The sequence below is a fragment of the Euprymna scolopes genome, chromosome 15, assembly GCF_053919585.1.
Source record: "Euprymna scolopes isolate OS-2025 chromosome 15, ASM5391958v1, whole genome shotgun sequence".
Taxonomy (NCBI): Eukaryota; Metazoa; Mollusca; class Cephalopoda; order Sepiida; family Sepiolidae; genus Euprymna; species Euprymna scolopes.
This window is the reverse complement of record NC_136496.1, coordinates 12,455,875-12,469,582: the sequence shown is the minus strand read 5'-3', so window position 1 is coordinate 12,469,582 and position 13,708 is coordinate 12,455,875. Positions and strand designations below refer to the sequence as shown.

General features: G+C 35.8%; 1 protein-coding gene across 1 annotated transcript in view; it reads right to left on the bottom strand.

Moving 5' to 3' along the window:
- LOC145293726 (uncharacterized) overlaps positions 1-13,708 on the bottom strand; it is a 179,153-nt gene that overhangs the window by 39,184 nt on the left and 126,261 nt on the right. The window contains exons 10-12 of the mRNA XM_080140176.1: positions 9,731-9,813; positions 3,535-4,224; positions 1,377-1,526 (exon numbers count right to left, since the gene is read on the bottom strand). Of these exons, the coding sequence (XP_079996302.1) occupies positions 1,377-1,526; positions 3,535-4,224; positions 9,731-9,813 (923 nt within the window). The remainder of the gene's footprint in view (positions 1-1,376; positions 1,527-3,534; positions 4,225-9,730; positions 9,814-13,708) is intronic.

Here is a 13,708-nt window from a genome sequence, read left to right as displayed (position 1 = left end):
AGCTATGGTATAACTGGAAATGTCTTCTCAATTATTAAATCATTTCTCTCTGATAGGTTCATAACAGTAGTAGTTGATGGGCAAAAATCAGAAACTTACAGTATTAATGCTGGAGTCCCTCAGGGGTCCATTCTGAGCCCAATTCTTTTCCTGATCTACATGAATGATCTTCCTAATCACATCCTTACATCATTCGTAGACATTTTTGCTGATGACACTACCATCTATGGTAGCACATCTAAGACAGTAAACAACTAAGTTCTCTCCGATTCTCTCTCCTCTGATCTTGATCACATTGTACAATGGGGAAAGGAGTGGCTGGTTATTTTTAATGCATCTAAAATCAAGCTTCTATCTTTACATCATCAATGTTCTGATCCCCATCTGGCATCAATTGAAATGAATGGCTCTCGTCTTCAGGAGGCCTCAAGTTTTGACAAGCTTCTGGGCTTGACCATTACTCCTGATCTTAAATGGAACACGTACCTCAAATCTGTTGCCAAGGCCGCTGGAAAAATGGTGGGATCCTTCTATCGATCCAGTAGATATCTCACTGCAGATGCAATTCTCTATCTATATAAGAGCCAGGTACGTCCAAGGATGGAATACTGTTGTCACATCTGGGCAGGAGCTACTAGAAAGGACCTGTCCTGCCTTGATAGGGTTCAAAGTAGACTTTATGGCCTCCTGGGAGATGTCCTTTTCTCTTCGGTGCAACCTCTATCTCACAGAAAAGATGTTGCAAGTTTGTCTCTGCTTTATCGTTATTTTCATGGAAAGTGTTCGATTGAGCTTCAATCTTTGGTCTCCCCTCGCCAAACTTTCACAAGAAACACTCGTCTAGCTGAAAACACTATCAATAATTCCCTCCACTCTTTATCTGTGCCTAAACCTAGATTCCATGAACAGAACTTCTTTCTTAGAACTGCACGTCTGTGGAATTGTAAAAAAAATTTAAAAAACCCACTAACAGGCCAACCAGCTTTTGTTGTTACTGCCCGAGCTATTACCAGATGGATAAAAAAAAAGGCTAAAAATTAAGCGAGTTTAAGATAAAAATGTAGATTCATACATACTCAGAAGTCGATTTACTTCTGCCAACATCAACTGATTTTCTTTTTGTTTTTTACCAATTTTGAAGTAGATGCAGCCCAGAGCAAAATAATAGAGTAATTGTTCTTTTTTAATTCCTTCCACTATGGCCACAAAAAAAAAAAAAAAAAAAAAACACCTTGATGGCGACTGCCACTAACCATTGATCCAACCACTTACACTACAGCAGTTTTCTGTCAACAAAACAATAGTCAGCAGTTTATGAGGGTGATAAAAATTTGTTGACTGCAACATCGAACAAACAATTAAGAAATTAATTTTACCTTCTGACCCATATTCTCAGTTTTCAACAACGCCAATGATTCCTGTGCATGCCGTACGATACAATCATCGCTGCAGTAAACGGATCCTGAACGAGCATCATCCTTACAACCTGTGCCGATACATTGTTGGAATGTTTGTTTTTTTAATTCCTGAAAAAAAAAAAAAAAAAAAAAAAAAATTCATATATTTATATGCAAAAATCATGTTTAAAAAAAAAATTGATGTTAAGAAAAATTTTTTTTTGATGAATAAATTAAAACGATAAACGAAAAACATCTGCATTGGTGGAATGAGTCAAAGCCAACAACAAGACTGTTACAATACCAAAAGAAGATCTCCCAGCTTTAAACTCCTCCAGTAACACTCAACCAGGTAAAAGCGAAGATTACTTTTGAATTGAAAGCCATGTTTAATTTCAGAAAAGTTTACGATGGGTAGCTGATCTGTACAAGTCTTGAACTTAAAAAGTTTGCAGATAAAGATCTTTCCCATTACGTGCGGAAATTCTAAAAGATAAAATATCTTTATGGGGTGATTCCAGTTTCGGATTGGTTGTTAGTAGAATGTAGCCCCATCTAATTGGTCAGTTCCTACACCAATGTCTAAAAGTAGAACCTTCCAATTTTCTTTAATCCCTGCAACAGTTACCAAAACAAGACAACTTGCACAAGTGGGCTTATATACATGATGCTGTGTCCCTATGGCGCTGACATGAAGATTATTGAACACATCCTCACAGACTCTCTCCTAAATGAGACATGCTTCAGTGCCTTGCACACTGCCAGATAATGGATCCTGAGATGGAATAAAATGCTATGATGATGACAAATGTATATCCATACGGTTCAATATGGGACGGTGGTACTTGTACAATTTAATTAAGACATTAAAAAATGAAAATATTGAGGAAAAAAAAAAAAAAAAAAAAAGGTTATATTGTACGTATCCGTTTTGTACTGGAGATCTCAAAAAAAAAAAAATTTTTTCACTTAATTGGATTGAGTAGTTTTTTTTTTTACAGCGGAAAAACACGTTTTTATGAGAGCGCGTTGAAGTCAGCCATTATGGGATATATTGAACACGCCACAGGGAGATAACTCAAGTTAAGGCGCCGACACTCCCTCCCCATCTTTAATACTAGCTTTTCTTCCTAAAAATTGAACATTTTGCTCAATATCATAACAAATTGTTTTTTTCGCTGTAAAAAAAAAAAAAAGAAAGATAAAATTAAGTGAATTTTTGTTTGGAGAACTTTGTTCCATAACAGATACACACAATTTAAACTTTTTTTTCGATATTTTCATTTTTTAATGTCTTGATTAAACTGTACAAGTACCGAGACGGCTATTGACTGACATGATTATGTTGTCGTCATTGGTTTTTGCAGTTATATCTAGAATATGATACTGAAGAGAGGGAGCGGATGATGGTTATAAAAACCTCTAGACTATGTCATCATCATTGTTGTCATTCAAATCGAGTATTCAGATTTCCAGAGGTTTCGTTTGTAGTTTTTTTGGTTTTTTTTTAATCATATAGTAACTACTTATCAAAGTCCAGAGGATTAATGGGAATTGTGATGGTGGAAATTGGATGAATTTATATTCGAAAACAACCATGGTATAGTCAGGTGGGAAGCAGTTCGACAAACAAGTAGTTCTAGAAAGAAATCTTGCTCATAGATTCTTCACTTCAGGTATAAACAGATGATCTAAAAAAAAAATCTTTTTGATAAAACTCCTGGCAAAAGAGGATGCGGAAGACCAAAAACAAGAATGTCAGATAACGTGAAGGACAGTGCAGACATTAGCATGGCTAAATTGCTCAGAATGGCGATGATTTGTGAGGAGTGCTGGTCAATAATGGTCATTCCATGAGAGAGAGAGAGAGAGAGAGAGAGATGATCAACTAACAGGAGATAATGCAACAGATTTTGCATTTTTTTTTTTTTTTTTAACATGGGTATCGCCACTTATCAAGGCCTTGAGGCCACTCGAGGATAAGGGTTAAAGAGTGTGCAGTAGAAATTGGACAACATAGTAATCGTTAGTAATGGAAATTTGGTGAATTTGTTAACTTATATGGAACAGCTCATCAAAAACTTGTTTACATTAGACTTGAAGACAACCATATCGTAATCAGCTGGAAATTACTTACCACATCTTTGAAGTGTAGAAGTTTCTTTTTCTTAACCACATCGGATGATTTCTTATCACTTTCATTTGTCTGGCCAGTGCTCGATGACACTTGAGCAGAGGATACCTCTGGCTTTCGCGGCGCCATGGATCCAAATGTCTTCATCGTGGGCTGAGCATTTAAAGAATTTTTTTCTTTAGACTCCTGCTTGTCCTTTGAGGATGACCGATGTTTTTCTCGATTAAGACTTTCTTTCTTGTCCTTTGAAGACGACGCTTTCTTCTCATGATGAGACGAGTCTGATCGATCCTTGGAATTCTTGTGATCCTTAGATTTTTTCGAACTACTTTTTTCCGAGGATTCCTTCTGCTTGTGATCCGTAGATGTTTTTAATCGTTCTTTTTCTTTCTCTTTTTTCTTTATTTTCATCTGGTCCAGTTCTTTCTCTTTTGGGGATTTATGAAGAGGTTTCGCCTCGCTGGAAGATTTCTTTGGAGTTACTGAGACAGGTTTTGGGACAGCTGCCTGCGGCGTGCCGTCCTTTGGAACAGTTTCCCGATGAGAAGACGACAATGCCTGTTGTTTCTTGTTTTCAGAAGAGACTTTTTTCGAAGGTGTGGTCGTTGACGTGCTGCTGTTACTGACCGGTTCCTTGCTGGTGGCTTTAACTGATTGATTATTCACCTCCATTTCTGTCTGATGTTTCTTTGCCTAAAAAAAAAAGAATCAAATAAATATTTTAAATAAAGTCAGATAATAAAAAAACAAAATCGTTTTTTTAATCCGTTTAAAGACACCCTTTCACCCTTTCTATCAATGCGATTTTATTTGTTTATTTTAATTTGAGTAATATATATATACACTAGCAGGCAGCTGACATTGCCCGCTATAAAATACACTTTGTGCAGATTTTGTTTTTCTATATATCTATAAAAGTGAAATTTTGTGTGTGTGTCTGTGTACAGTTCTCTACCAAACTACTTTGTCAATTTTCAGTCTACAGACTCGAGGTTTGACATAAGGCGTATTTAGATTTGGGAAAATCTTTTTAATCGGTTTTCAGGCAGAAATTTGGCTGTCAAGGGGTCAAAATTCCACAATTTGACCTTTGAAAACTCTATCAAACTCCTCTGACAATTTTGGGTCTAAACACTTGAAAGGTTACTTGGACATGGATCAAACTTTTTTTTTTATTTAATTTGAGCCCAAAACAATAAATGTTAAAGGGGTCAAAATTGGGGTGAAAGTTTTAAAAAATTTTACCTCTGCAGTCTCTACCAAATTACTCAGCCAATTTCTGGTCTAAATATTTAAAATTTTACATAAAGTGTATTCAGACATAGGGCAAGCTTTTTAATCGGTTTTTGACCGAAAATTTGACTACCAAGGGGTTAAAATTCAAAAGATTTGACCTTAGCAGTCTCCAACAAACTATTAAGCCAATTTTGGGTCTAAACATTTGAGATTTTACATAAAGGGCATTCAGACATGCAGCAAGCTTTTTAATCAGTTTTTGGGCAAAATAAGGCTGCCAAGAGGTCCAAGTTGAAAGATTTTAACCTTTGCAGATTCTACCAAACTCCTCTGCCAATTTTGTGTCTAAACACTTGAAATTTTAGATGTAGGTTACCTGGACATGAGTCAAACTTTTTAATATATATATATATATATATATATAGAGAGAGAGAGAGAGAGAGAGAGAGAGTATGCATAGATCATTGTATAACTATTAGATCACTGTGACTGACATAAAGAACATTTAAAATTAAAATGTTTAAATTCAACGTTATTTCTCGCAGTTCTGGTAGTCGATTGGATACGGTCTTTGCTAATCAAACCAGAGATCGCTCGTGTTGCCAGTTTCGAATCTGTCAACTGGTGTTAATTGTGACACTCTGCACTGAAGATTCCCAAAAGGATGAAATACTATTTAATTATTATAGTAAAATAATATATATATATATATATATATATATATATATATGCACATAAAGTTATAAACAGTACATAGCGCCCAAGCAAAGACGGGCTGAACGGCTAGCATTATTATAGAGTCAATTTATTATAGTCTACCCAATATATAGCAGTGATTTAAAAAAAAAAATGACCTGTGTGCCATCAACTAAAATTGAAACCAAAACCTATAGCTCTCCAGCCTTACTGATTACCATCTGAGCTAAATTTATACACGTACAAGAACATTGCAGGCATACACAAATTTTTAAATCTGACTTAATGCTTGCCAAGTTCCAATTTTGATTGCTTAGCATTGGAAGCATAAAATACATCAATTCTGGTCTATGAAAATTAAATGGGAAAACTCTCACAGCTGAAATAAATAAACTTATATCCATGTTTCCAGGCAACTGGTGTAGGCTAATAATAATTGAAAATAAATATGAATTAAATATAAACTAAATAAATCAACTTTAAACTATATTTCTAAATAGAACAATGAAAAAAATTCTATCACTAACATGGAGCTAATTATCAAAATAGATTTTCTTTAATGTAAAGAAGGTTACTCCTTGAATTTAGATTTCTTTTGAATAAATGCATAGAAATCATGCTGTGTCAACATCCGTTTTCAGTCTGATAGAAACGCATCGAAGCACAGAAATTAGGAACCCGAGACTTCTGGAAAATCTACAACAGTGTAGTAAATAATGGACAATCAACAATTCCTCCACTATCCAACAATCATGAGGTTGTTTGCTCTGCAATTGAGAAGGCTAACATGCTTGCCAGACGGTTTGCCCCAACTCCACACTGGACTCTCTAACCACCCTCTCCCTGACTTTCCTTTGCGGACAGATGCCACACTAGAGTTCTGAAAATCACCCTGCTCAGGTGCATGCTATCATAAGAAAGCTTGACACTGCAAAAGCATGTGGACCTGATCTCATCCTGGCTGTGCTATTAAAAAAGTGTGCCGCCGAAGTAGCTCCAGTTTTCTCCAAACTTTACAACAAATGCCTTAATGAATCTTGCTTTCCTGCCTGCTGGAAAACTGCTTCTGTAGTACCAGTTTTCAAGAATTCTGACGAAAGACCTGATCCAGTAAATTATCGCCCCATTAGCTTCCTCCCACTTTTCGCCAAAATATTTAAGACCATAATTAACCAAGCTCTAGTCCATCACCTTACAGATGCTAAACTTCTGACTGAAAAACAATATGGACTTAGGCAAGCCCGTTCCACAGCAGACATCCTAACTGTAATCTCAGAACGTATATACCAGTCACTGGACAAAGTGGGGGAGGGTAGAGCGGTAGCTCTAGATATATCTAAGGTTTTTGACAGGGTATGGCATGAGGGTCTTCTCAAGAAAATCAGATCATACGGTATCACTGGAAGAATACAGAACATAATTAGATCCTTCTTAGATAAGAGAAAAATCCAGGTTGTCCTTGACGGTCATACATCTAAACAATATGATATAAATGCGGGAGTGCCTTAGGGGTCTATCCTTGGACCTCTGTTATTCCTAATATTCATAAATGACCTCCCTGACAAAATTGTCTGTGAGATGGGTATGTATGCTGACGGCACCACGCTCTATAACAGACACGACAGGAAAACAAATGAACACATATCTAAAGAAATGGCAGAAACACTAGAGGAAGACCTCCTATCCGTAGCGAAATGGGGACAAAAATGGATGGTCACCTTCAATGCTGCCAAGACTAAACTTGTTTCCTTCAATAATTACAAGAAACCTTCCCTACCGCCAATAGCAATGGCCAATGACTTTTTATCTGAAAGTACATCTTTTAAACTCCTCGGCCTAACGTTCACAGGAAACATGAATTGGAACAATTACATTGAGAACATTGCCAGGACCGCTGCGAAGAAGGTGGGTTCTCTCTACCGTGCTAGAAAGCTATTAACGCCTGAAAGTATCCTATACCTCTATAAGGCCACCATTCGCCCATGTATGGAGTATTGTTGTTATATTTGGGCTCGTGCATCTGCCACTAGTCTCTCGCTCCTAGACAAGATTCAAAAGAGAGTCGCCAATTTGATAGGTCCTGAACTGTCAGCTAAACCTCAGCCTCTGTCACATTGACGAAACATTGCATCTCTCTGCCTGTTCTACAAGTACTTTAACGATGAATGCTCTGACGAACTGCTAGCACTTGTGCCCCCTCGATGTAAACACCCCCGACAAACCCGACAAGCAGCTAAATCCCACCCCTTCACAGTAGAGATCCCTAGATGTAAGAGAGCCTTCTACTCCAGTAGTTTCTTCCCCAGAACAGCTAGACTTTGGAATTTCCTTCCAGGTCCCTGCTTCCCTGACTGTACTGACATGCAGAAGTTCAAGTGTAACGTGAACCGACATCTTGCTGCCCAACTTCCTACACAGTATCCCTGATGCTTATGTCCCTGATAGTATCCCCCTACAACAAAGTGGCAATGTACCTTGTTTGGGGTAAAAATGCAATTAAAAAAAAAAAATGTTGTGAAACTGTGTACCTTTTGCACAACATAATCAAATTCGCAGTCAACACTTAACAACTTGCCAAAGAATAGATGGACTGAAATAATGACAAGCTTTAAAAGCGAGCAGAAAAAAAGGAATATCTGTCTTACTACAAAAAATTTATTTTGGTGTCTTTAACCCCCCCCCCCCCATATTTTTGCTGATGAGGAGACTTTGTTTAAAGAAAATCTTTTATCAAATTATTGTTCAAGACATATTGTCTATTTCAATAAAAACATCATTTCTGAAACGATCGTACAATCTATTGATTTTGTTTGTTTTGCCTTTGAAAGTGATTTTTAATTCAAAATTATCAATCATTTTTCTCCATATTAAAATAGCTCGAGGATATTTATACCTATTGAGCTTATTATATATTGTTGGACACGCCCCTCCATGGGATTAATGGACTATCTCATGACGTTACTTCCTCTGGTGACGTCACTTCCTGTAACGAGTACCGGTACCCGGCAGTCAGAGATTTGTACGCGGGCCAAGGAGGTCGTGTGCAAATGCCCAACACTTGTGGAATGGTATTGCTTAACCTGCTTTTGCCTGTAATATATGTGAATACATGTTTGTTTCTAAAAATCCTGTGTTCCTTTCGTTTTATTACCATTTAAAACCATAACATATATCTACAGTACAGCGAGCACCGTTTTCTTTTAATAGTATTAATACATTTACTAATACATTAAAATAAACTCTGCTCTTTAGATTCTAGGTCTAATTCCCTCAAAATATATATATATATATATTAGATAGATAGATAGAATAGTGCCAAAAGTTGTGACCCAATAGGTCACGGATATATCTAATTAAAACACGATATTGTGGGGTTACTTTTATTATTGATTTCTAAATCCTTAAAATGAAAGAGAAATTTAGATGAAAGAAATTGTATTTTTGTCTTGATACAACATTTTTGGAATTGGCATTTTCTCCCATATAAAAATCCAACATTGTGTTTAATTTTACCCTCATCAAGAGACAAATAGAGATTCTTGTTCAGTGTGTCCGTCTAATTTACACACGTGTCTGTATAAACCACAAAAACATATGCAAATTAGATGTCTGTTTCTATAGAGGAACAAAAATGGATAATACTCTAAAATAATAATGCCACAAAGCAAAATAGTGATAGTGGCTGCGATTCAATAAGTCACGGGTATATCTAATTAATATATATACGGCAAAATCATGTCGACACACCGGTTCTCACCAGATCACCAAAGTTAAGCAATGTTAAACCTGGCCAGTATCAGATGGATGCCCGTTTGGGAAGATGAGGCGCTGTATGTACCGTGAGGTAAAATATCAGGTTGAAAAACTGGCACGGTCTATCCTTCTCTCGAGAGTAGATGGGACTCTCTTAAGCCATGGTAGGCAACCCATCTAATGATGGTGTCACAATAAAAAAATACACTTGATAGCTCTAGCAAAGCATCAAGTATTCAGCTATCGACAAGATTTGAATTACACTACAAACTCGTGTAGTGAGTTCAATCTCGGCTGCGGCCGTGCTGGATGTATATCTAATTAACAATCAAATATACCCAATATTGTGGAGTTATATTTACTCTGGCTATTCTTTATAGATCCTTAAAAACAAGAGAAAATCTTAGATTATAAGACAAATTTTGTGTTTGGCCATCAAAATGACAAAATACAAAAATAAACAAAAGCAAAAAACAAAAGCGAAAAATAATAGAAATAAATGATCCAAACAAACTTTAGTTGGTTTTGATGGAGTCAGACTCGTTGCTTCATTTGATGGCTCTGTGGAATGCACGGCCGATTCAGCCGGAGTTGTAGCTATTAAATAAAAAAAAAGAAGAAGCATTATTTATGTAAGTATACAGAAAACCTTTGGGTGCTTTTTCAGATAGAGTCAACAGATCGATTTTTTAAAATATGTCATTTTAAGTATGTACTTAATTGTCATGCCAAAAATAGTAACATATCCTAAAATTATGAAAAACCGGTACTTGTACAGTTTAGTCAAGACATTAAAATATTAAAAAATAAAAATATCGAAAAAAAAGTTTAAATTGTATGTATCTTTTATGGAATGAAGTTCGCCAAAAAAAAAAAAAAAAATTTCACTTAATTTCATCAGGTAGTTTTTATTTTACAGCAAAAAAAACAATTTGTTATGATACCGAGCAAAAGGTTCGATTTTTAGGAAGAAAAGCTAGTATTAAAGATGAGGAGGGAGTGTTAGCGCTTTACATGGAGTTATCTCCCATGTCGTTTCTAAAATTCAAACACAAATTTAAAACAAATCTAAGATGTCTGCCTTCAACGCGCTTTCATAAAAACATGTTTTTCCGCTGTAAAAAAAAAATAAACTACTCAATCAAATTAAGTGAAATTTTTTTTTAGGAGATCTTCACGCCAAAACAGATACGTACAATATAACTTTCTTCCGATATTTTCATTTTTTAATGTCTTGATTAAACTGTACAAATACTGACAAATCATTGACTAGAAAGTTATTTATAGTTAAACTAGCGAGGGGTACCCGGCGTTGCCCAGGTGTTTTAGGTGTGTGTGTAAAAAAAACAGGTGCCTGTGAAAAAAAAAGCCTTGATGACGCGCAGTTGGAAAATAGTAAAGTGTGAAATAAAAACAGGTGCGCGTTTTTGATTGACGTGACGGCGATAGCTATTCAGCAGTTAGCATTTTGTGCGGGACGGTTTTGAATGAGGTCAATAAATCGGTTTGTTTGTTTTTAAAAACCCATTCCCTCGTCTCGAAATGAAAGCTACCGTCTGATCTGAGGAAGTCGACATTGACCAAACGTTACTTAGCTCTCTAGAGACCACTGGCTATGGGCCCGTGATTAGAGTCGAGTTTCGCTTTTTGTTTATACCGAAAACCGAATGTAACGCGTGCCAATGCGGGAAATGTGGAATAATTAACGTTTGAAAGTCAATAAAATTAAATAGACAGGCGAGCTCCGTGGTTAACTGTGAGATATTGCAATTTATAGATGATATAAAAAGTTTTAAGAAGTTGCGAAGCGAGCGAGCGCTTCTCTGAAAGAAGCCTTTTGTGGACATCGAGGAAAAGCGTACATACATTTTCGCTTTTATATTTATAGAAGTAATTTTTACGGAAAATTGAGTAAAATTGCATTTTTTCTTAGACATTATAATGTAGAGTGTAGGAGGCTACATGCAGGGGACATAACTCTGAAATAAATATTTTAGATTACTTGTATCATGGCTTCAATATTTGTTGTCTAAAGTGATAAACATTTTAAAACGAAAAAGCACTATAGCAATTGTTATACTCAATGAATTTTCGTAATTTTTGGATATATTACTATTTTCGACGTGACAATTATGTAATATTGTTTTTGCTTAAAATGACAAATTTAAAAAATTGATTTCTCGACTATATCTTAACAATCACCAACATTTGCTTTCTCCATTTAATTATATGAAGAAAAATTTAATTTCCATCTAAGTGTGTGCAGGTGTCCTGTTCAAAATCAGAAACTACCAAAGATACACTTACACACTTCACATATTTTGATTCAGCTTCACCCTGAGTGAGTTATGATAAGAAAAAAAATGTGATATTCAAGTATCAAATCCATCTGGGGGTAAGAGGTCAGAAAGTTACTTTCATTCGTACTGATAGTTGTTCTAAAAACATGCCTGAAACTAAACAATCAGCTATAGATTCGTTTTATTTTTTTAGGTATTAAAAGATTGAATATGTTGCCTTATTTACAAAAATATTTTTTAATATATCGTCTGGTTGATTTGTAATTAATTTTATTTTTTTAGGTATTAAAAGATTGAATATGTTGCCTTATTTACAAAAATATTTTTTAATATATCGTCTGGTTGATTTGTAATTAATTTTATTTTTTTAGGTATTAAAAGATTGAATATGTTGCCTTATTTACAAAAATATTTTTTAATATATCGTCTGGTTGATTTGTAATTAATTTTATTTTTTAAAAAGAAGATTTTGGTGGGGAGGGGAGGGGTAAATACTTTATTAATATCATATTTGGTTTAATGGTATTTTTGCATACTGCCATGTGTCTAATGGCTTTTCAAAAGTAACTTCTAAACTAAACTATTTCTGGAAAAATCTTAACTCCATCCTTATTATGAATCTGCCTGTGTCCGTTGCACAGCCTGTGATCGTCTAAAGTTACTATTCGATTCTGATGCTGATCAATGTCATCCACAGCTATTTTCATGGCAAGTGCTCGTCTGAGTTCCAATCCGCGGTCCCTCCCCTTGCCCTACTTTCATGAAAAACACTCGTCTAGCTGAAAACACTATCAATAATTTTCTCCACTTTCTATCTGTGCCTTAACCTAAATGTAGATTCCATGAACAAAGTTTCTTTCTTAGAACTGCACGGCTGTGGAACTCTCTTCCACTTCCCTGCTTTCCAGCTAACTACAATATGATCGTCTTCAAGTCCAACATAAACAAATTCTTGATGAGCCGTCCCCTTAAGTAATCCAATTTACCAAATTTCCACTACTAACGATTACTATGATATTGTCCCATTGACTACCGTACACTCATTACACTCATTAACTCTTATCCTCGAGTGGTCCCCGGGCCTTGATAAGTGGTGACTCTGTGGAAAAAAAAAAAAAATGTAATCCTTATCTAGCTCTTTTTGTTTTCAGGAAATGTCATTTACGTAGCTTCAATTTCAGTCTGTGCTCTCTCAACTGCCCAAGCACTTTACGGGTATTCAAAATGCACCTAGAGACTTTCCAAAAATACCATGATGCTATCAAAGTAATCCATGGATAAGCTCTACATGCCTCTCAGCGGCATCAGCATTAAATGGGTGAACTCTCCAAGTGTGTTTAACAGACCAAAATACATTACCCGAAACTGGTGTAACCCTGCATGACATGAGAAGCCTGCCTTCTGTTTTTTTTCTTAAATAGCCAGATCTCAAATCTTGGGGGGAAATCTTAAATAGCCAGATCTCAAATCTTGGGGGGAAAAAAAGGACAGAAGTAGATTTGCCTAACAAAGTCAATATATCATTGATCAATGGCAATAGGACAACTAATGGCTTCATAATTATGTTTAACTATTATTATGAATATGCATAGTGTATTCACTGCACAGGCTGTGATTGTCCCATCATTGTGTCAGTAGAAGGTCGTTTGAATAATCGGTACTGCAATAAAGGAATTCTTCCTCCACACAAAACCCATACTTCTAGTTTAAAAATCGACAAACGTTTCATTTTCTTAAAATGGTGTATGTTTTCTTAGGTTGAACAGTGATTTTGCAAAACAAGACATTCGGCCAACCAAATCAAAACAAAAGTCCCTTAGTTTAGAACCCAAGAAATCTTCCCCTTTGAGAAGCATACAAACCATACGGCTAACATCCAATTCTGTCTCATGCCCCAGAGGGCCAACTCTAACCCTCACTCCTCTACCCATAGGCTAGAATAGTGTACTTTTGACCAGAAATCTTAAGATTTTTCAGCCATCTCCACCCAGAAACTGACTACTCAAAACATCTACTAGAGATAACGACCAGCCAATATCCACTCAAAAGGGTCTATCTACAACAATCAATGAACATTTTTTTTTTTTCAAGTAGGTTGCTCTCCATATGAATCCTGGTTTAAAAGAATATTCTGCATGATCGGACTTCAAATCAGAGATATGTTCAATTCTTTCAGATCACCACCTTTTCTG